Below are 25,181 nucleotides of genomic sequence, written 5' to 3' on the forward strand. Positions count from 1 at the left end.
TTCAACTATTCTGTTAACTTTATTTGTCAAAGAACTTAGGGGAAATATTTTGGTGGCCATTTCAGAGCGTTAAGATGGGGCAGTAAGGAATTGTGTAGGAAATATCTTCCCCAAATGTTCAAGTGTAAGTTTGTGTTGGTGAAAAATGCAAGTAAATGCAATATAAATGACCACAAATAGGAGACAGGAGTGTTACTTGTGCTGTGTTATATATATCTGCATGCTTGAAAGGGTACTGCATGCCTAAATTAAGTGAATTTTGTGTCATTTGTAAATAATGAAAAATCATGTTCTTGGTGCCTTTGCCTCTTTATCTTACTAGATTATCATGGGTTGGTTTAATATACCTTGCTACCTCCAAAATATATGTAATTTTATTTATATATATATATATATATATGGCATATGTAGTTACAATACATTTTCTATGCAGTATTATAGAAATTTCTGTGATATTTTTCCTCATCCAACTGTATAGAAAAATTTGTGATTTAGATTTTAATGCCTTCCTGTTGTTTGCTCCACAGTGTCCTTCTAGAACACATACTTATTCCATTCTTGGCATTTCTCTACTGTACCCTCTATTCTCTTCTATGTCCCTCCCCTCTCTGTTGGTCCTTTTTACCTGCCCTTTCCATGGCTTCTTCTGACCTTTTACATTTTTTTTTATTATCAGTAGCAAACTCTGCCCTTCATCTCTTTTCAGCTCTGTAATATCCTAACTAGGCTAGAAATTCAGAAGGGTTCACCTATTATGTATTTCTCAGAAAAATATATTTTGACAGTCTTTTCTGAAATTCAGACATTAAAGTGGCTATCACCTCACTGATGTTACTATTTTTGGTTGATACATTTAATAAATGATGGTTGGGAGAAAAAGTGGATCTAGGAATCCACTGAAAACATATGTAGCAAAGTATGTAAATTAGACGTCCTGTGTTTACAGCTCTCAAGTCTCCAGGAATGAACTGTATATCTGTTCCTGTCATCATAGCATTGGGCATCAAACTACAGGACTGAGAAGGGAGTGAGGTCTGGAAACACAGGAAGAACTCCAGAGGAATTTTGTGGTTTGCTTCAGTACATGGCTAAGCAGGGATCTGATGAAGTTCAAAGAAAATAATGATGAATTTGGTGGATCTTGTTGTGGAGTTATTTGAACTTAGTGCTTGTGCATGTTCAGTCCAAGTGTATCTAAGACACCTTTGGCTACATCTGGTCCAAGAAATATTTTATGTAACATGCCTCCCACAAAAAGATCGCGTGTCAGCAAAATAAAATGCCATGTAGTATATTTGTTTTGTTCACAGGCATATGAACAAGCTTTAAATAGTCTAGTCACGTATTTGGAATCTTCATAATTGGCTAAAATGGAAAAAGTTGAGCAGTACAAATTAATCCGATTAGGAGTGAAGCTCTTCACTGTTTAGTTCATTCAAGTAAAGTGTGAAACTGTTTACCTTTAGTACTTTCTTTTTCAATTAGGTAATTAAGGATGCAATTTTGGCCTATACACAATATGAACGCATTAACTGGGTAAGGGATTGGCCTGGACAGACAGTTCTCTGTGTATCCCAAACCTTTTGGACAACAGAAGTACAAACAGCTATTTCAAAAGGACAAGAGGTAAGCTTTCATTACCCCCAGGTTTTTCAGCAGTTTTTCAATAGTTGTTATTGCCAAAGTACAATTACTGTAAATCAAATACAGTCCACTCAAAAAGTCAGTGGTTCTTGATCCTCAATCTTGTTATTATCTACATCTTTATGCCTCTAAAAATAGAGTGAAATAGGACAAAGAAACTTCCTAAACTCAGAAATATTAGGAAATACATAATTCTCTCTCATGCCTTCAGGGAAACTACCCTGTGAAGATAAAATATTAATTGACTTATTTTGACTATTTTTACTTTCTGATTTGTTGCTTTTTAATTACTAATATTTGAATGATGCTTAATTTTAAATATTCTAATGTAATATATTTGAATTTAATATTATTAATCAGATTGCTGTTATTAATTAAAAACAGAAACTACATTCAATGCAACATTCTAAACCCTGAGGTAGAATTTCAATCAGGTCAACTTTCAGTTGACTAAAGGACTAGTTGGAATCCAGCAATTGCAGACCTTGTTTAAAACCATGAGTTTTTAATGCATATTTGACATGGAGTTTGGTATACGTACATGGATGAGCAGGGATCTGATGAAGTTCAAAGAAAATAATTATGAATTTGACCTGTGCCTTGAGAGACTCCAGCAAGACTCATCTTGAGAGACAGAGGTCCCCTGAAGCTGTAGTTCAGCAAGACTTAGCAAGTCAAGCCTTGTTAATGTTACTTGCTAGATTGCTCTCTTCTGTTGCATTCTAGGGTGCTTTCCATAGCTAAATTTCATGGAGTTAAATTAAGCTTTGTATGTGTCCTTAAAAATTCTTTTCTTTTTCCTCTGCTTGAGATGACTCTGTTTCAATACGCCCTTCACCTGCCACCTGTGTCCCTGGTCCCCGTCCGTATCTCGTGGATGTTCAGGCCATTCAAGTGCTGTAGCAGCACCTGGAGGGGCAGGCACAGGTCTTAGTATTCTATAGCATTGATGGCTTTAAACAATTTAATATGTGGTTCTATCGTGGGAGGCTAGCCTATGTTTTAGTATTCAGTGTGTTAACTTTTTCCTCAATTAATGTGTGGTTCACGTTTGAAACGGATGACTTTGGTTGAGTAGCTGGAGACTCTTGGCAGCCTCATAGAAACTGGATTTTCTGCAAACACCTCAATTGTCAGGAGCTTGATGCTATAATAGCACCATGTTGTACTGTCCCACTCCCAGAGGACCTCTTCACTTTGGCTTCTGTGCTTCCACTTATTTATACAAAAAATGTTGACTGTGGAACTAATCGGTATGAGGCATTACAGGACTAAAAGTGAATGAAAGAATCGCCACTGTCACAGAACTTGCGTTATTGCAAATACTGATCTGATTTTGAGTCAGGTGATTATTGTGTATGTAGAAGGATCTAGGTATGATACAAATTTTTGATTCCAGATAGTTTATTTTGGCCAACTATATAATAGTAGTTACTTTTAAATTCATTTATTCACAATACAGAACAGTTTACAAAAAATAAAATGTAGCTTAAATAATTCAATATCATGATCTTTTTCAATCTAACTAATCTGCTTTCTCATTGATTCGTGTGATATAGTTCCTAAATAACTTAATCACAGTTTCAGGCTAAATTTTAGTTCTAAATCTCTTTTTCTAGTCCAGCAAAATACTTTATGCTAGCGTAAATAGTAGTAAATTCTTATGGATTATTTTATCCTGTCAGGTACAAACATTAAATTTTTAACCTTATGCCTTCTGTTGAACTCAGATTGTGAGAACTGGTAAGCCGCCCAAAGACCCTGAATTTTATTGATGAGGAAAACTAAGATGCACCAACTGGCATAGCTTGTGTTCTTAGGATCAAAACTATTCTTACTAATCTGTATACTCAGTATACTTAAATTTACTAGTTGGCTCCAAGAATTTAAGCACTTAGGTTTATTTAAACATAGGTGGGACAAAAGTTTATTTTTTCACTACTTATGAAGCAAACTAATAGCAATTAATCTTGAAAATAATATAAATAGATAGTGTTCAAGCACCAAACTTCTGAAAAAAATGACTCCCTAAAAAAAGGGTAAAATATTTCTAGGAATAATAAAAGTACCTCTTAAAGAAACAAGTCTCCAACTATATTCTGTAAGCTTTGTCTCATTCTTGACAATCCTCACTTTTAGTTTCACTGCTACCACTTACCTTGTCCTAAAGGAGTGAAATAATCTCATTGGTGCACAATGTTTATTAAATATTATTAGTGTGAGAAAAGTGTTCATCTAATACCTTTGCAGTAAGGAAAATTGATTATTTTAAAGTTATGTCATACAGAAGGAAAATTATGATAAAAATGTTGAAAATACTCTGTATCCATGCTAGGTCAAAATGTTTTTGTTCAAAAGGATTCTGATCACATTGAGTAATTATCTTATTTTCTTTCAGGTTCTTGAGCAATACTTGGAAAAATGTAACAAACAAATTGATGATATTGTCACTTTGGTTCGTGGCAAACTGTCCAAGCAGAATCGTGTTACTCTGGGAGCCCTTGTGGTGCTGGATGTCCATGCTAGAGATGTTCTCACAACACTTGTTAAAAAGAAAGTTAGTGATGATTCTGACTTTGAATGGTTAAGTCAGCTTAGGTACTATTGGCAAGTAAGTAATATCACTGAATGTTGTTACATAGCAATTTCAGCGCATGGCTGTTTAATTTGTGCTTGCTGGCTCACGTGGGAAATAGTATCAGTAATATAGGAATTTTTTTGCTGATGGCTGACTGTACCCAAACAAGCATTCTCCAGATTGAAGATTGCAGCAGCCAAAAACTATCATGTATACAAAAACTGTATCTACATCTATACTTAAATGTATAGTTACATGGAAATATGTATACATATATAGACAGACAAACTATGGGTAATTATAAAAAATTACATGAAATCAGCCATTATGCTTGCTGAATCTGCAGAATGTTGAAACTAATCAGTTTGAAATTATGTTTTTGGATTCTTGATACATCTAAAGACTGTTCACATCAGACTGTTTTAGTCTGATTTAGCCCTTTAAGTTTTCCTCTTGTTGATCAGTTGAAGGTACCAGTAACATGATGTTGGAAGGAAAGTTTTTATCAGGGGATCTGGGTGGTTGGTGATGTTAGTCACCATGGTGAAGGGAAGAGGAGCAGGAACAGTACAGTGAACAAGGTTGGGCCTATACAGAGTTGGCGGGGGAAGAGAGGACTGATGACTGGAGATGAGAGACTCAAAAGTTCTCATCATATTCATTTGTGTGAAAGGCTTTGGGAGGTATAGGGTGGGAGGAGAAGAGATCAAGAACTAGAACCCTGGAAAACTACATGAGGCCATGTTAATAGTGGTTATGTGGTCAGACTGTGGAGTCATTGGTTCAAATGCTACATCCTCCACTTACCAGATGTATGACCTGGGCAAGCTACTTACTCTGTTCAAGCACTAGCTTCCTTATAATGAAAATACTCACTCTATAGTAAAAACAAATTGAAGAAATGATGGAAAATATAGGAGAATAATGAACTATGAAAAAGTAATTAAGAAAACTATTTCATTTACAATTGATCAAAAATGAAATACTGCTCAACCATTTAAAAAAAACCCAAAACAAAATCTTAACCACTTGCAATATACACAGATAGACCTTGAAGGGATTATTCTAAGCGCAATAAGTTGAACAGAGAAAGACAAACACCATGTGATCTGACTTATATGTGGAATCAAAAAACAAAAAACACCATATCCAAAAACAAGCTCATATATACAGAGAACAGATCTGGGGTAAGGGGTGGCTGAGAGAAGTGGCGAAGGGAGTCAAAAGCTATAAACTTTCAGTTACAAGACAATTTATGGGGATATACAGCATGGCAACTATAGTTTGAAACTATAGTTTGAAAGTTTCTAAGAGTAGATCTTAAAAGTTCTCATCACAAAAAAAATTCTGTTAACTATGTATGGTGATGGATATTAACTAGACTTATTGTGGTGGTCATTTTGCAATAAATACAACTACAATTCTATACCTAATATAATGTATGTCAGTTATACTTTAATAAAAATTATACTTTAATAAAAAAAAAGTGTTAGCAAGTTAAAAAAAAAAGCAAAAGAGAGATAAGGAACAAATATATTTTTCAAAGAAGTTCTATGGAGAAAAACTGAAGCCAGTGACTTTAATTACTTATCCAAGGAAATTACACATTGAACTGAATTAAATGATGTCTGAAAAGTGAATTCTGAAGATGTTGTTTACAACATGGCTGTCATTTATTAAAAAGCTTGAGATTTCATGTTATTTAAATTTTTACTATTTAAGCTAACTTCATTTTATTTGATTTTATACTAGGAAGATCATTTAGAAACAAAGATGATCAATGCTGGTTTACGATATGGATATGAATATCTGGGTAATTCCCCGAGGCTGGTTATTACTCCACTCACTGACAGATGTTACAGGTAAACTCATTCATTTAAATATCTGTTGGGAATAATTTTCACTCATCCCTAGATCACTAATTTTTTTTAAGTACCAAATCATCTTCCACCTTGTAAATGTATCCTTTGTTGTCTTTTCCTAGGCCCTTAATTCTTTTCTCAACTTGATCTTCAAATTCTCTTTCTCTTCTGGCTTCTTCCTCTCAGCTGTAGAGCTCTCTTAACAGGCATTGCTGTTATTATAATTTTTTTTTTTTTGCATTGTTCATTTCTTCTTTCTTCTTGAAACTTTTTGACTCTTACTTTTGGGTATATGAGGCATCCTGTTTCTTCCCCTGAAATATGGAATTTTCTGGAATTCTGCTTCTATGTAGTATTTTGTCTCATGCTTCATGGTTTCCTGAATGTTCTCAACCATTTTCAGGCTTTAACAGCCAATATCCTGAAAATCCCTGAACCTGTACCTCCAGCCGAGGTCTCTCCTGTAAGGTTTCATCACACACATGCCTGCTGGGTATCTCCATTAGATATCTCATAGGTATTTACATGTACATTGTTTTCTCTTGTCTTTCTAAATAATACAAGACCTTTAATTATTTTTAACTCCAAGTTCTCATCTCCCATATTCCAAATCACCGTCAAATAGTAAATTAAATTTTGGGTTTTTTTTTTTCATTTTCTTCCGAGTTGTAACTAGTTTATTGACAACACTGGTTTCAGGATGCAAACAGAAAGCAATTTTATTTTTTCTTATCATCATTCTTTTAAACTTCCTCTGTCAAATGTTTACCTATTTCTGGATGAAATCTAGGGTAGATTCCCTAATCTTTCTGGTTATTCTAAGATAATAATGGATAGTGTTATTTTTTTTTTTCAGATATTAGAAGTCCATTTAAGTCTAAAATCAAAGTAGAGTATTTTATCCAGTTAAAAACCCCATCTTGAGCCTGACTCAAGCTCATGTCCCACATTTGGGAAGGTAGATGTGTTCAATTTTTTGTCATTTTTATCCCTGTCCTTTGCATCTATTCCTCAATAGCTCATCTTTTGGATCCTTCAGTGTTGGGGGTTGATGAAGGAGGGGAGAAGGAAAGGGAGACGTAGGTTTATATATGATAGGTATCTTGTGTGACAACTCTCTCTTGGCCATTCAGTGTCCTCAGTGATGGCAAAAGCCCAGATGTGCCAGGTCTCCCTGGGGATGTTTATGTGGGTTCTTTGGGAGCCCCCAGTAACCAGTTCCTCCCACCTATGGAAAATGCCTTCTCTGGCTGACTGCTGGCAACTTTTGCTTCAGCCTCTATCTGAGATCCACCACACACAGACTCTCTTCCTGGAGTCTTCTCTGATTCTAGATGGACTTCCTGCACAGGGTCCCATTCAGCATGACTCAAATCTGGCTCCCTTCCACTGGGATCTAGGTCTGGCCACATACCCATTTGTCTTGCCATCAGTAGAGTGCATCTCTTACCTGTTTTCTCCCACTCTGCCATAGAAGAAGATGCAGGCATTCTCTTGACTTTTAATATTTTAAGTTGTAAATTAACTCCCAGTTCCATATTTCACAAACTCCAAGGGCCAGTGTGCCAAGTTCTGTGAGTAGTCCTCGACAGCCCCCTCAGTTAGCTTGGCAAAGAGACAAGTGCTGCTCTCTCTTCCTTTGTTCAGAGGGAGGGGAAATACACAACACACCAACAGCTCTTTGCAAAGAAATCCTCATTCCTGGCCTCTCATTTACGATCTTCCTGCCCTGATGCTAGGTGACCAATTTTACTCTCTATAGGATAGGATGATCTGACACACATTGCTCTCACTTTGGGGTTTTAGTCAAAATTTTAAGAAAGAATGATCTGTTTGCATACCGTTACATATTTTTTATAACTAATATTTATGTAGGTTTACCAAAAATTTTATCTTTGTCCTTAGCATTGCTTCTTCCTTTGTCTTACTTCTGGCTTAATTTTTCTCCTTAGTAAGCTTTTAGTAATCGTTTCAGGGAGGCTATGCAAGTAATGAGTTCTATCAGTATTTGTCTAAAAATGCCCGTTTTTTTTCTCTTTGGTCTTCACTTAATTATTAAATGATAGATTAGCCAGCTGCAGAACTGTAGATGAATAGTAACTTTCCCTCAGCTCTCCAAATATATTATTCTCCTGACATTTATTGCTACTGTTGAGTGGTCTGTTACTCTAATTATTATTCCTTTGTAGGTAATTTTCTCTAGTAAAAGATTTTCGTTTTAAAGATTTTCTCTTCATTGTTGAGGTTCATTGGAATGTTCCTAGGTGTGGATGGGCTTTCATTTATCCTACTTGGGACTTTTTCAGTTAATATATTTAATTCTGGCAAATTTTCAGGGATAGTTTTTAAAATTTTTCCTTTTCTGCATTCTCTTCTTCATTCTATGTCTCTTAACATTTCTTATAGTCAATCTCTGTATCTGGGTGGTTTCCTCATATTTATCTTCTAGTGTGTAGTTCTGTTTCTTTATGTTTATTCTGCTATTCTGCCCACTGAGTTTTCAAAAATTCAATTATTATATTTTTCATTGCTGGATTTCAAGTTCTCTCTTTTATGAAATTGGCTTCTTTTTTTCCCTCACAATTTTCTCATGTCTGTTGCTTTTTATTTAAAATCTCATTGAACAAACCACCAAGATACCAAAAAAGGCAGAGGGCCATGTATGCAGTAACCCTCTCAGACCGTTGTTCAACAGCCTTTGTCATTGCAAGTCTGACTCTTAGCTTTGATCTCTCTCTGTGGTTTTAATTGTGAGCTCATTTTAGCAGGTAGTCTTACCATTTCTCAGCTGTGGAGGTGTTCAGTTAGAGCAGTTTTACATTTGGCTCTGTGGTGGGCTCTGGGATTTTCTCTGATCCAGAACAAAATTTTAATGTTAATTTCCATTACTGATGAGTTCATGTGCCTATCGATAATGGAAACTTAATCCCACCCTCCGTGAATGATGTAGGCTTCTCGCTCGGCATTTATGAAGGGTAAGCTTAACTGTCTCTGCTATAGTTGACTCTTCTTTGTCTCTTGAGTAGAATGCTGGGGTAATTTTAGTTCCCATTTAGGGACAAGGCAGCCTTTCAAGGCTTCTAGGTTTAAATAGTGAATCCACACCAGCTCCTCATCTTGCTCAGTTCTAAGAATTTATTTTCTGTTTCTATGTGTGTGTAAATGCACTTGTGTTTATATGCAAATCCCAAAACTGTGTGCACCTGTACAGCTTTAGCACCTAATTACTTTCCAGCTATGCATTCCCTCTTTGTTGATGATTTCCTTTTCATCCTTTCAAAAATGACTATGTATTTCAAAAGTTATTATTTTCTTTTATGTGGCATTTCCGTATGCTTCCAGTAAGGGGATTGGGTAATTCAGAACCAGCTGAATTCTCCATATTGACTAGAAGTCAACATTGCATTTCAAAAGTGAATTTGTTCTGATTTTGTCATGTATTCAGCTATTCAGAAGTAAAATATAGTCACAGACAAAGTAATTCACAAAGATTTTCAGAGGTTAGTGAGAAAGAAGGAATTATTGAAGAGGAAGTGAAAAATCTAGCTCTCAGTTTAAATTTTTACTCTTTTCAGAATGTATATGAAAAAAATCACATTATTCATCAAAGATTATTTCTTATGTTTCAGAACCTTATTTGGAGCCCTTCATCTGCACCTTGGAGGAGCACCTGAGGGGCCAGCTGGCACTGGAAAGACTGAAACTACCAAAGATTTAGCCAAAGCTGTAGCAAAACAATGTGTTGTTTTCAACTGCTCTGATGGATTGGATTATCTGGCTTTAGGAAAATTCTTTAAGGTTTGAGTTGATACCTCATTTATAATATATAACTTCTCAGAGAGGAAGGCTATTAATAATGACACATAATTTGATGGGAGTAAAAGACCTATTGTAGTTTCAGTAAAATTTGAAGAGAAGCTCTGCCTCCCTCTCCAGTCCCAATAATGGTCAATATTACTGGTAGGAATGAATGAGTGGTGTTCCTTCAGTACCTTGGACAGCTAAAAGTTTGAGAACCACTACGTCTATAAAGATTGTGGTATCTGAACACCTCTTTAACCTGTAGATCTTACTATTAACAAGTTATGAGTCAGTGATTTACTTTATAGACACATTCTAGTTAATCTTTTTGTAAACTTGAAATCCTTCTTTTGTTTTTTTCTTACCTGAGTCAGATTATCACTCTTATGAGTCTATAAGATTATAAAAGGGAGAGTTAAAGGTGCAAGTCTCTGTCTAAGTTCATAGATGAAACCTATGACTGTATGGTCATTTTAGCACTTTGTTGCTACAGCCTGTTATTCCTTAAAATATTAGGTGGTACAATTAAATACAACATTTGGAATTATGGGTTTTTACATACTTATTTGTTTCCTATCTCTACAATTTCTATCTCTGTAATTTTCAAAGTACATTTTAAAGATTCTGTAATCCTTACTTCTCAAAAGTATCTCTAGAAAAAGTTAACAATTAAAAAAATACCCAAACTAACAAAATAGAATATACCAGTCCTATCCCATGTGGTAAACTATTCCTGGCTGAAATATGGTCTGGCCATTTTGTAGAGACTTTTATATTCTAACTCTGTTAGATTTGTGATGCAGAAACAATTAGACTAAGTAAAAGTAAAAGGAAAGTCAAAATTATAATGAGTAAAATATCAAAAAAAAGTTTGAGTGACCAATTACTATTTTAATCATCCTCTATAATGATACACAATCTTGTTATAATGATTATTTAAGAAAGAAATAGCAAATCTAAAAGATTCTGTGTGTAGTTTGAATAGCCATTATATTCTTAGACATTTCAAGAAAAGTCCAGTATCTATTTCTCAGTTTTTGAATCTAAACAGTGACATTCTTAATTTGATACAGATTCATATACTTATAGTATTAAATTTGCTTATTGGCAAATATTATTGATCATATGGACACTTTGTGTTAGGATCATGCTAAATAATGGGGGTACAAAATGAAAAAGACAGGTCTTAACTATTAAGAACCTCACAATCTGTAGAACTGTTTGAACATGTGACTTCATAAGCATTCTGTTCAGTGATTTCTAATCCCTTTGTTATATCATGTATTAGAGTCTTCTCTAAATAACAGAATGTACTATTCTTTGATTTGCCTGGAGTTCATGTTTAATCCAGTGCAGTTCAATAGTCTGAGCTGTACCCAGATCCAAGGTCAGCCACTGTTAGATGTGTGGCATTGTACTAATTACTTAACATGCTGTATGATGTAGCCTTACTTTCCTTGCATAAAATACATATATGAAGTGCAGTGCCTCGTGCATGGCATACATTAGGTACTCAGTGAAACACGTACATACATATACAATCTATAGAATGTACATTCAATAAATATTTTTGCATTGTTTTTTTAAAGTTTATCTGAATTTGGACTGAGCTACTCAAGCCTGATTTTCCAGTTTCTCCTTGTGACCAAATGACAAATACTTATGAGGTAGCTGTGAGTTAGGACTGCAAACTAGGGCCTCAAACTATGTTAGTTGGTCATTGAGGTGCTCAGGCCACAGAATAGTTTCATTGGTGATAGAAGTCATCTTATTTAAAGGATTATTACAGTCCATTCTATGGAGTCCATATGGAAAAAGGAAATAAAATCAACTTATAAATAAAAAGTAAGAAGGCTTTTAGATTTACGTCTAAATACCAAAAAATATAAAACACCAATTGGAAAATTTTCCAATTGATCAAGCTCTATTCGTGCAGGATAATGAATTGATAATAAAAGAATAAGCTGTCTTTCAGATAAAGGTGAATAAGCAATTTCCTTGATAGGATATTAAATCCTCAAAAAGATCAGGTGAAAATGCAGCGTTTCAATGCAATATTCAATCAGATAAAATTGAAGAATTTCATTATTCTTTTCTCCCAGGGACTGTTATCTTGTGGAGCCTGGGCTTGCTTTGATGAGTTTAACAGAATTGATTTGGAAGTACTGTCGGTGGTTGCTCAACAAATTCTTACTATCCAAAGAGGTAATGGACTAGTTTCTCTTTGTGTTTTGTGAAAACAATAGAAATACAGGAGGTAATGAATGGCAGAAGTCACATTTATACGCGGAATTACTAAGTCATTTCATTCTTGATTACCCGCAGGTATTAATGCAGGTGCTGATCTGCTAGTGTTTGAAGGAACTGAACTAAAACTTGACCCCACATGTGCTGTCTTTATAACAATGAACCCTGGATATGCTGGGAGATCAGAACTGCCAGATAATCTGAAGGTACAGAAAAAGTAACTCTATCATCTGTGTCGTGTCCTTTCTGTAATTTACAAGCTTAAAAGAAAAAGAAAGAAATGCTCTCCTTGAATTGTATGCAAAATATTTGCCTTTTGACATTATATTTTAGAGAACTGTTTTAGAAAATAACTTTTAAAGCTTTGAGTACCTTTAGAAAATAAATACGTAAATTCCAAAACATACATTTTTAACATTATCAATTTTTATAATTATAAAAAATTAAAAAACAGGGAATTCTGAAAAAGGTACCCATTCCACCGCTTAATATATTGTATCCCCCAATTTTAAATACCTTTTAGATTGCCAGTTTTAAGTGCTGAAATCAACAATTGTGATTACTGGGTGTTTTTCAAGTTACTATTATATATGAGCATTTTCCTATCTTTTAAAACATAATTCAAACTGTAAATAAATTTATTGAACTGTGCTTACTGTTTGACATTTCAGTTGCATTTAGTTTTCCTTCATTATAAATAATATTGCAATGGGCAGTTTTTACTAAAGGATTTTCTCTGTTTTAAGGTATTTCCTTAGGTAGAGTCAGAGGACCAAGAACTGTGTTGCAAAATTGCCTTGCAACAGAAGTTGAAGCAATTTATATTCCGTATCAAATCTCAATGCTCTTTAATACTCAGCACTATTTTTTTTTTGTAAAAAGAACAAAACACTTTGCTAATTGAATAGACTAGAATCTGCACTTAAAAAAAAAAAAACTTCTTTGTTAGTGAAATAAGACATTTTCCCTGTATCTTTGGTAGACATTTTATATCCTCTTCTGGTGAATTACATGTTCATGGATAGAGCGCAAAGAAAAATGTTTGAAAAATAACACAGTGGTAAGTCCGGATCCATAACCAAGTCTTCTGACCTCAAATTGTACATTCCTTCCATTATTCATGTGTTTGGAACAGCAGCTTCTCAGACTAGTTGAAGAACTTTTCTTTTCCACCAGAAAGACCTTTGATGGAACTGACTGTTGCCAAGTATTTTTTGTAGTCTTCCCCTTTTATGCGCTTTTGTATGTCAGATGAGATGTTTTAGTACTTTGCCTTAGTGGAGGAAGGTGTGAGTAAAGAATAGAAACTGGTAAATCCATCTTCATCTAAGAAGTACTTTGCAACTTTTTATTGGGATTTACATTTGGAAAGCTCTTTTTGTAGCAGTTCTTTTACCATTTGTGTTTTTTTTACTCAGCAGGATTAATGTGAATACATAAATATTTGGAAAGGCAAAAATCTATGAGTAGTTGTGAGTCTGTTAATGCCCTGTGTGGATGTTTCCATGGTTTTTTTTTTTCAGCTGTGCATGTTGAAACAGTGTCAGCATATTCACTTTATGGTTCTTGGAGCATTTTCCTTCTATTTTAAGCCAAAAGCTGCTCTCAAATTCTGATAGCTTCTGTTGTTGTTGTTCCTATTGTGCAATCTTCTTGGTTAGAGCTGCTACAGAACATCTGTTTTTAAGGATATATGGAAATACCTGACAATTCTGAAAAAACATCTTAGTCTGAAAGGAAAGAGAGGTAGATATAGATACAGATACAGATATAGATATAGATATAGATATAGATATAGATATAGATATAGATATAGACATAGATATAGATATAGATATAGATTTTAAAAGCCTGCTTCTGCCCAGAAACTGTTATTACCAATCTTCATAGTCATCCTTGAAGCTTCCCTCTTCTTCACCCAGTGATTCAGCTGGTCACCAAAACCAGGAATCCTGTTTCACACTAGTCTTACAATTCCTGCTGCTCCTGTCCAGTCCCGTGGCCACATCTTGCTTCCACCTCTCTGCAGTCTTCTCTTGCAGGTCTCACTACAACAGCTCACTTGTCACCAATCTCTTCCCTGCTGAAATTCACTGTAAAGAATTCCCCATTGTAATGCTACCAGTGTCGTCAGAAGAAATCGAATCATATTAATTTCCGGCTCTTTTTGCCTATAGGAAAAAGTTCAGATTTCTTGGCTGAATCTGCAAGAGCTTTGGCATTAGACTCAATTGCATCGGTACCGCCATCTCCCTGCCTCCGCCAGTCACGCTGGCCTCACTAGCCCCTGAAGCTCCCTTGCCCTTGCATATGCTCTTCACTCTTTCTCCAGTGTTCTGCTAAACCACTACTTTCCTGCCTGACAAATTCATACTCATTCTTTAAGCTTGCAGTGAGCCACGAACATGCATTCCGTTCAGAGAAGACGTCCTGGGTACCGCCCCCTGAGCAGGCAGAAGTTTGCACTGGATCTTTGTATCTCATGCATGTCCGTGGGTTCTCCACGGACTCCTGTGGGGTCTCTCCACTTGCAGCTCCTGAGACTTGGGTAATGGATTCTGTTTCTCCATTTGTCATTCTCTCTGCTTTGCCTGGATCTCTGGTGTGTGGTCCCACACAGACTTGCTGTTGGAGAGCTCTCACTTTGTCAGAAGGCATCTTGGGCAGAACTTCAAATGGCTCCAACTTAGCTCTCACTTTTCCTCATCATGTACACTCATGCATCTCTTGTCCCACTGAACTGTGGAAGTGAAGGCCACAATGATCCTGCTGCCTTAGGCCCCTTTTGCTTTCTCAGAGTGGGTCAGGCACCAGTCTATATTCCCCGCCAACCAGGCGATACCCATTCAGCTCTCACTGAACTTGGGAGTGGAGCGGAAGGGTGGGTGTATGGAGACTCACAGCAGAAGAAAAGCTCCCTTCAGTGGAACTCTTTTCACAAATCCTCCCTCCTTCCTCATTCTCTCAAATGCTGTATGATCTACAAGTAAATTGGGAAGATTCAAGAATTGTGTGTATTTCCTTTGTAGATTATTGGGAAGATCATGCATATTTTGGTAACTGATATGTATCATGTAACGCAGAAAGAGTCTCATTTTGACATCTTGTACATCTAATTAAAACCTGCACATTAGAGCAATTTCTTAAACGTGTCTCCACTTTAGAGAAGCTATATTTAATATTGAAACTATTCTTAAGAATCAAAACTCAATAATCATTTTAGAATATTTAAATTTTAGAAGTCATGGTAAAATACTCCTGGGCATATATCTGGAGAAAACTCTTAATTCAAAAAGATGCATGCACTCTGTTGTTCACAGCAGCACTATTTAAATAGCCAAGACACTGAAGCAATGTAAATGTCCATCAACAGATGACTGAATAAAGAAATTGTAGTGTATTTATATAATGGAATACTTCTTAGCCATAAAAAAGAATTAAATAATGCCATTTGCAGCAACATGGATGGATTTGGAGATTGTTATACTAAGTGAAGTAAGCCAGAAAGAGAAAGAAAAAGACCATATCACTTACATTTGGAATCTAAAAAAAAAAAAAAGGACACAAATGAACTTATTTACAAACCAGAGACAGACAGACATAGAAACAAACTTATGGTTACCATGGGGAAAGAGGGATTGGGGAGGTTTAAATTGGGAGCTCAGGATTTATTGATACTGACTACTATATATGAAATAAATAAACAACAAAGTCATACTGTATAGCACTGAGAACTATATTCAATACCTTGTGATGGCCTATAATGAAAAAGTATGAAAAGGAATATATATATATATACACACACACACACATATATATATAAATGAATCACTATGTTGTATATCAGAAATTAACACCATATTGTAAATCAATTATACTTCAATAAAGAAAGAAGTTATGGAAAAATAGGTGTTCTAGATCTTCTGAGGTCACCAGTCAATAACATGGCACACAGCTTTCTGCAGAGTATGTAGCATGAAACACCCTATTAGTACAGAGGAGAAAAGTGAAGTAGGTCCTGAATTCTCCATTTCACTCAACTAAAACCTAGCTCATTCCTTAACAGGTCGCAACACTTACGAAATCTATTTCTATTCTCTAAAGAAAGAAGTGGTAAGAAGTTATTGCTTGAGGTTTTGTTGTTGTTATTGTTCCAATATGCAGACCTTCAGAAATATACTCTAGAAGTATGTACCACCGTCTTCTTCCAGCATACAGAGCAGAAGCAACAGAATAACTGTTCTCAATCATTTATTTCTGCTGACGTAACCGTGGAGGGTAATACTCACATTGATTACATTCATTGAAATTTATTCAAGCCCTGGTTAAGCCAGAATCCAAATTTTCTTTTTAAAAAAAGCACTAATTATCCTTAAAGTTATTGCTATTGCTAACAAATTATTTCTGTTGCCTCCCAACTCAAACCATATCCTATCAGTATTTCACATACTCTGAGAACCACTGAATTAGAATGTCCACCACCATAACAGTTTAGGCCTGAAGAAATCTTTTGATAGGAATACTTTTCTCTAAAATAAGTAGGAATCCATGTTAAATTTTTGGTGAAGGACTCCTATTAAGTGGAACACCGTAATAACCCCTTTAAATTTCTTTTTGCACTCTACTTTTTGTTCTGTTGGCCACCAATATGTCTGTTTCATGGGGTCCCACAACCATATTGCTAATAGTGCTGAGAGAATGTGAATAGGAATTTGTGAAACACCTGGGGTGTCAGAGGGAAACCTGCAAGACACAGACCTGGATGCTGATCCCAACCTAGTAGCAATTTGTACTGTTGTAGAAAGACTGTATCACCCTAACCTAGCCACTGACTGACTAACTGGTCTCATTCATTCATTCTCTATTTTGTCCATTAAAAATAGCTGTTGAGAACCCACCCTTTGAAAGAGTTACCACCTGTATAGTAATTCTCTTGCACTCTTTTCTCCTCTGGTATGTAGTGGTTAGAGCATTAGTTTAAGCTCATCTGTTCCCAGTTATTGTCTCGAGCTGTATAATTTTTAACATTTCTTTCCTTTCTTTACTGGTAACCTTGATAAAATGGCAGTACTAAGGCCTCTGGCTAGTAATTAACGTAACACATTGGAAGGATCTTGCTTGATGCAAATCTTTTATTTGTTCTCAACTAAGAGTCGTAAGCAAAATGTTCTCATTTTCTAACTGCCTTGTGTTTTTGGCAATTCAGCTAATTCCCAGAGGGTATTTATAAATTATCTGAGTATGACTGTCATTCACTACAATTGTTATACACTATCTGAATACCATTGTCATTTTTCTAGAGTATTGCTGTTTTCCGTCTTTAGTACAAGAAGCCATGTTTTCATGCATAAGCTATTGAAATAAGTCCAGACACAAGCTAACATTCTAAACTTAAATTTTCTTATTGACTCTTTTAAAATCTATTCAGTTGTCTATTTACTTACCCTCACGTGACATTTATTTGTCCCACAATATTTACAATACCATGAGAAAAAAAATCTTAGTAACTTGGAAAATTGATTTCTCTAACAATAGTTATCCATGACTTATTTCCAGTTTTTTACCCCTCTATTATACTTGGTGAACACAGTGACTGCTGACTCAAAAAGTTTAAAACTTTTCAAAATAAATCATTTATCTAACATAACCTTATTATTAGGGATTACCCAATAACCTGATGAGCACAAATAATACAATTAATTAGATACCTAGAGAGCTTCATATGAAGCAGGCTTCATATGAGAAGCAGGCTTTTGGACATCCCACCAGAGTCTCTATAATTTGTCACTTCCCACAAAGAATAGAACATAATGGACATTGATCACTTACATGATTTAATAATTGACCAAAGATCTCAGTATGATAGAAATTTGAAAGTAGTCTTAAAACATAATTTAAGGAAAATATTTATACAAAAAATTAATGATATATTTATTTAACAATAACAAGAAGTCACTTTTTAAAGTGTTTTTATCTATATGATCTGGATACTGTGGTTTCGTATTATTGCAGAAGAGCTGTAACATTGTAACATGCTATGAAATAAAGAGTAGGGCTCTCTTCATGATGGTCTTTTCAAAAGCACCGGTTCTCTCCTCCCATAGGCGCTTTTTCGGACGGTAGCAATGATGGTGCCTGACTATGCTATGATTGCCGAAATAGTCCTGTACTCTTGTGGCTTTGTCACAGCTCGGCCACTGTCGGTGAAGATTGTGGCTACGTATCGCCTGTGTTCAGAGCAGTTGTCATCACAACATCACTACGACTATGGAATGAGAGCTGTGAAGTCAGTGCTCACTGCTGCTGGGAATCTAAAGGTAGACAACTCAAGTGGTTTCTTACTCATTCATTTCCTGTTTACAGATCTCAGGACCACGTGTCTTCACAGAGGTCCAAAAACTGGTCAGTTTCATCAACTGAAAAAAATTTCAACTCTTAATAGCACATGAAAAGGACGTTTTATGGTTTTTAAAACTTTAGGCATGTAATTTTTAGTGATTTGAGTTCCATTCCACAATTTTAACTGGAGAAACTAGGTACTACCAAGGAGTACTATTCCTTGCTGCTGAAAAATATTTTGAAAGCTTTAAGTCTATATGAACATATATAGCTTTAAAGGAAATAATATATGTATAATTAATAAATATATACAAAAGTCCCTAGACATTGTTTCTTAATATAATTACAGAACTGCAGCCAACTGTAGACTAGCAACATTAGATTTGCAATGTAATGTTTATATTTTAAGATGGTATAAACCATAACTATATTGATATAAAATTCTAGTGTTTTAAGACTTAGGTAACTTTTCGTTGGAAGTATTTTGTAGAAACATGAAGTATAACTGTATGTTTGTTCTTCATGCAAGTAAGCAAAATAGTAGTTCTAGTTAACAGCAAAATACAAACTTGGAGTTAAAAATTTTTATGTCCATGACTGTGGAAGATAAAGATTTTAAAATATATCCTTTATGATTAAGAATAATACCATGCACTTTTATCTTCTATAATAATGGTACCAAGAATTCTAATATATAGTGGTGATGTTCTATTTCATATTAGCCTAACAGGACTTCAAATCATTGTTTTTTTATAATAAACAAATGCGACCAGAAGCAGCCATTTGTAATAACCTCTCATGTCATGATTACATTGTGGTCAGATAATGGGAAAGATAATGCATTGTCCTAGTGTATGTCATCACTAACATCTTTACTGTGGAACTGAGCTATTAAAGTTACACAGCGAATGAATTCTGCAAATGAATACTATCATTTTTTGTCAAAAGCTAATTTAGGATTGTTGACTGTGTTGGCTTGAATATTTTGAAGCTTGTTTCTATAAACAGTTTGAACATTTGCTTTAAGATAATAGCCTCTCAAATAACAAAAAAGACTTCTAACACTTCCTAATTTACATGTGTTTAGGTTGATCCAAAGACAAAGTCTGTATGAGCAGGGCTAGCTTTGGTTTTAGGAGCTCTAGAAATTCAGAAACAGCTGAACTTGACTGCCAGGAATCACTGACGTTGTAAAGTTAAAGCCAGTTAAGTAGGAACATGAAATTTATTATATTTTAGAGAAAAGGATGAAGGCTCTGGAAAATTAAATGCATGATGGTAGGGAGAAACTTAGGAGTGAGGTGTTTTTTGCGAACTATGTGAACATGAGAACAAGTTCAGAGTTCAACCAGATTTTTTGTAAACTCTGGGTTTACCACAGGTGTTTTGAAATTTAACATAAATAGAGAAAGAAACCCTCTCTCCTTAAAGGGTTTAGTGAATTTACCAGCGTTCTGCACCTTGCCCAGGGAAGCACACGCATGCGCACTGGCACTGAGCCAGCAGGCAATGCGCTGCTCTGTCCTCCCACTTTCTATCAAATGAGCTGTGTTCATCACTGAGAGTCAGGTGGCTTGTTCCTGAAACTTTCTGAAGCCAGTCAGACATGTTGTTGTTGTTACGCCATTTAATTAATTGTGATGAAACCGATGATATATAAGCATGAAGAGAAGAGGCATTGTGTTATATGAAAACTAAGTTAATCATTTAAGAAAGACTCAATAAAGATGAAATCCTAAAGTTTTGATTTTGAATTAGATATGGATAAGAAAGTGAGTAAAACTGAAAAAAAAAACCTCAAAAATTTACAAGGATGCTACACTTAGATTGTCTCACAAGTACGATCATCTTTAAAGAAAAAAACAAAACAACAAAACTGAACAGAGCAGATGATTCATTATTGGTGTATTTTTTTGTGCAAGAAAAATGATATAGAACTCTACACTCAGAGAAGAGGCTTTGGCACCAAAGTATGGGCAAATGAGTGACTGAAATATAAATGCATCTTTTAAAAGTGAATGCCCATTTTTAATGATTATTTTCACTTTACCAACCCACTGCTGGTCTTGCATGTACAGGACAAGCAATCTCTCACCCAACAGAGAGGCAGTGGCAGCTCCCAAACTATGCTGAATTCATGGCCAATAGCTTTTTACCTGGAGCATCTATGAAAAGGTAGTTCAACGAAGGTTTCCATTATAAACTAGTAGAAAACACAAGTATAGTCACTAGTTTCTGAAATTAATAACAATCCAATTAAATGAAAATAAATAAGAACAACACTTTTGCATGGGCTTATGTTGTCCCTGGGGCCTGTGTGCCTGTGTGCATGCGAGCATGCAGGGGGTGCGGTTAGTAGACGCAGGTATCATCGTAAGTGTATTTTCTTTCAGCTGAAATGCCCAAATGAAAATGAAGAAATTCTGCTGCTTAGATCGATTATTGATGTAAACCTGCCAAAATTTTTATCCCATGATTTACCACTCTTTGAGGTAAGAACATTTATTATTGCAATGTAGGAAAACTCTTAGAGTAATGTATTTATCAAATGTCCAACTTTGCAACTCCCGATGAGAACCTTCCACTATAGAAAATAATGATACAGCACAGAGAAACAGATCATTCCATGTTTTAGTTGAAGTGTGTTTAGCTAGCTTGGTTGTTTCAGACAGCTTTTAACAGCTTGGGATTTTTTTAGTAGTGCTTTTTCTTTTTACTGCAGAATATAATCACACAAAATTTACAAAATATGTTTGCTTATAAATTTTACTAAAATGTAGACTCTGTGGAGAAATTAATTGGTCTAACACACCACTGAATCCCTTGCACAGAATGCGTAGTTGGTAAATGTTTGTCAAGTTAATGATTGAAGAAATAAAAAAATAAATAAGCTTAATTTCTTTAAAAAAAGTACAATGGCTTTTATAAAATTGTTTTTATGGGATATTTTAAGAACTAGTTTGAATAGTATTGTTACCATTTTAAAATTAGATTATGAGTAATTGAGAATTATTAGAATGATGGTTAAAATTCCTGTATTGTCATGTGATGTCATGCTTTTCCCATTCTCAGGTAGAAGAAATTTGGGGGTGGGCTCTTGACAAATTTTAAACGTTGCTCTATCTTGCACTGCCTTGAAGTACAGGCAATTAGCCTCCAATGTGTAGAGACTGAAGTCATAAGGCTGTCATGGGAGAGGGAGAGGTTACACTGCCACTGTGGTGTGTGGTCCAGTGTCATTAGCTGTCCATAGCAACCATGCTTCATTGCTCTGAAGGGAGCTTCCCTTAGTATTTAGAGTTGACAGGGCAAATATTTTATAGACCAAATCCACAAGGAGTAGGTTCAAATTTTCTTTAAAATTTCCCTCAGTTTCTTTGGTACCAGGAATCTGTACAGATTTTCCAGGAGTAAAGGCTATATTTATTCTTATAAAGTGCAATATACCTCACTCAGATGTATTCTCAGACAGTTGTGTATTCATTCAGTGACCATTTATTGAGCAATATTTCACAAATGGAGCATAATTGACATTTCCAGTTAGGACAGTGCCCTGTTGTGAGAGCTTGTCCTGTACACTGCAGAATGTGTGGCATCCCTGCTCTGCCCATGTCTGTAGACTCTCCCAGTGTGACAGCCAGAGGGAGAATTCCACATATTCCCAACACTCTACCTGGTGGGAAAGTGAGGGAACTGGTCTTGGTTGAGAACCGTTGACTACCAAATATGCTCTGGAGTTGTCTGCTTCTTTCAAGGTTAACCATAAATAATTTGAACAATCTGAGATGATATTTTTGTTTATTTAGCAAAAATTGTACACTCAGTATGGACCGGACCCTATTCTAAGAGTTTTATGAATAGTAACCTATTTAATGCTTGTAAGGACCCAATAGGGACAGGTGCTATTATTATCCCCATTTTACAGATGGTGTAACTGAGGGACAGAGATGGTGAGTAACTTGCATTCATGGCTAGTACATGAGGGGGTGTGAGTTCCAGGTCCTCTTCACCACCCTATGCATTGCCTTTTTCTCTTCTTTGTCCCAAGGAAACTTATTGCTTTGGTGAAGTGGGATCCATATCTTCATAACAGCATCTAAAGAATTAAATTGAAGACTGATTAAACTGGTAGTTGGTCAGTTCTAATGTATGCTTTCACATTAAGCACTTCTGAATTTCACTTTTACCTGCAGAGTAGCAAGAAGAGTTGTATTTCTCACATAGGTTGCTATAATACTTATAAAACAGCCTTAGCAGTTTATAAAGGAATGTTTCTTAGACCTTGAAATTAACTTTACAGATTCATATATACAAAATATGGAATTATAATTCTTTCCACTCATACATTATGCAATTGTATTGGATTTCTAAAGCTGCCATAACAAAGTACCCCAAACTTGGTGGCTTTAAACAACAGAAATTTATTTTCTCACAATTCTAGAGGCTAGAAGTCTGGAATAAGGTGTTGATTCCCTCTGAAGCCTCTAAGGAAAAAGCCTTCCTTGCTTCCTCTTAGCTTCTGGGGGCTCCTGGCAATCTTTGATGTTCCTTGACTTGTCATCACTCCAGCCTCTGCCTCCATCACTACATGGCCTTCTTCCCTCAATGTCTTTGTGTCTGAATATCTTCCTCTTTCTGTTATAAAGACACCAATCACTGGAGTTAGGATCTAGTATGATCTCATCCTATCTAATTACATCTGCGAAGATCTTATTTCCAAATAAGATGACATTCTGAGGAACCAGATGGACATAAATTTTTGAGGGACTCTAAGCTTATTAAAATACTACCCACTACAGTGATTAAAATATAATTGAACTAGTTTTTGTATATGGTGTGAGGTGTGGGTTGAAGTTCATTATTTTGGCAGATCCAGGTACTCTAGCATAATTTGTTCAAGACTATCTTTTTATCTTTTTCCCTGATGGATTGTCTTTGCGACTCTATTGAGAATCAGCTGTTGACGTGTATGAAGGTCTGTTTCTGGTCTCTATTCTGTTCCATTGATATATTTGTCTATTTTTATGCTAAGATGACACTGTCTTTATAATAAGCCTTGAAATCAGACAGTGCTCATCCTCTATCTTTTTAATTTAAAAATATTGTAAAACTACACAATTTCTAGAAAAACACCTGAGAAATCCCTTGTGACTTTGGGCTAGGCAAAAATTTCTTAAATACTCCACCAAAAGCACAATGCATAAAACAATAAATTGATAAAATAGACTCATTGAAATTAAAAAGTTTGCTCTTTGAAAGACACTAATAAATTAGAGAATGAAAGACAAGTTACAGGCTGGAAAAAATATTTGCAAATTAGATTTATGGTGAAAGACTTCTATGTAGAAAATTTAAACAATGGTCAAAACTTATGAACAAAATAAACCAATTAAAAATAGGCAAAAAATTTGGACATTTCACTAAAGAAGATATACATATAGCAAATAAATACACGCAAAAATGTTAATCATTGAGAAATGCAAATTGAAACCACAGTAAGATACTGTTACACACTTATTAGAATGGCTAAAATTAAAAAGACTGCCAATACCAAATATTGGAACTCTTATACGCTGCTCGGGGGGAATGTAAAATCATACAACCACTTTGGAAAACAGACAGTTTCTTAAAATGTTAAGCACACACTCATTGTATTATCCAATATTCACCCAAGAGAAATGAAAGTATTTGTTCATACAAAGACTTGTATACAGTTGTTCATAGCACCTTTATTTGTAGCTGCCAAAAACTGGAAACAATGAAAATGTCCATCAATAGGGAAATGGATTTAAAAACTGACACCTCAATGTAATGCACTACTTCAATACAGTGAACTATTGACATATGCTGTGACATGAGTGAGTTTCCAAATCTTTATGCCAAAATAAGCCAAATCAAAAAAAGAAAAAGTAATACATGTAACATATAATTGCATCTATATTAAATTCTAGACAATGCAAATAAAATAGTAACAGAAGGCAAATCAGTGGTCATCTGGGGATGGAGGTAGGAGGTGGCAGGGAGAGGAGGAAGGAGGGTTACAAAAGGTCACAAGGAAACGAGGGGGTGATGGATGTGTTGATTGTCTTGAGTTGATAGTTTTACTTAACAAGTTGTATATACTCTTTAAATATAAAGAGTTCATTGTATGTCAGTCATACCTCTATGGAGCTATTAAAAATACTGCACTATTGTTATTTAATGGCTCTGTTCCATTTCCATCAATATTAAATATGAGGATGAGGGAAGTTTTATCACGTTGAAGTGTGTATATCTACCTATGTGTATGTATATATACACATGTATAGAGATATACATATATTTAATGTATATCATTTTACATATATGGGGGGGAGAAAGAATGAGTGAGAATGTGAATGTATAAATATATAATGTAAATCCCCAAATCATCTATCATCAGGGAATTACTTCAGATTTGTTTCCTGGGGTGAAATTACCAAAACCAGATTACAATGACTTGCTGATAGCTATCAAAGATAACTGTGACTCCATGAATTTGCAAATGACCAAATTCTTTTCTGAGAAGATTCTTCAAATATATGAAATGATGATCGTGCGTCATGGTTTCATGATTGTTGGAGAACCATTTGGAGGAAAAACCAGCGCATATCGTGTCTTAGCCGGAGCACTAAATGATCTATGTGAAAAGGTAAATATGTTATTAATGCATTATTAATTTCTGTATAATC

The 25,181-nt window shown here is 35.1% G+C and overlaps 1 protein-coding gene across 4 annotated transcripts in view; it reads left to right on the forward strand.

Moving 5' to 3' along the window:
• Window positions 1-25,181, forward strand: part of DNAH7 (dynein axonemal heavy chain 7) — a 220,506-nt gene that overhangs the window by 77,564 nt on the left and 117,761 nt on the right. For all 4 annotated transcript variants that reach the window (XM_074364244.1, XM_045511984.2, XM_074364246.1 and 1 more), the window contains exons 22-30: window positions 1,486-1,626; window positions 4,043-4,255; window positions 5,975-6,084; window positions 9,714-9,882; window positions 11,988-12,090; window positions 12,211-12,338; window positions 18,237-18,449; window positions 20,865-20,963; window positions 24,893-25,141. In XM_074364244.1, the coding sequence (XP_074220345.1) occupies window positions 1,486-1,626; window positions 4,043-4,255; window positions 5,975-6,084; window positions 9,714-9,882; window positions 11,988-12,090; window positions 12,211-12,338; window positions 18,237-18,449; window positions 20,865-20,963; window positions 24,893-25,141 (1,425 nt within the window). The remainder of the gene's footprint in view (window positions 1-1,485; window positions 1,627-4,042; window positions 4,256-5,974; window positions 6,085-9,713; window positions 9,883-11,987; window positions 12,091-12,210; window positions 12,339-18,236; window positions 18,450-20,864; window positions 20,964-24,892; window positions 25,142-25,181) is intronic.

The sequence above is a fragment of the Camelus bactrianus genome, chromosome 5 (genome assembly GCF_048773025.1).
Source record: "Camelus bactrianus isolate YW-2024 breed Bactrian camel chromosome 5, ASM4877302v1, whole genome shotgun sequence".
NCBI classification, from domain to species: domain Eukaryota; kingdom Metazoa; phylum Chordata; class Mammalia; order Artiodactyla; family Camelidae; genus Camelus; species Camelus bactrianus.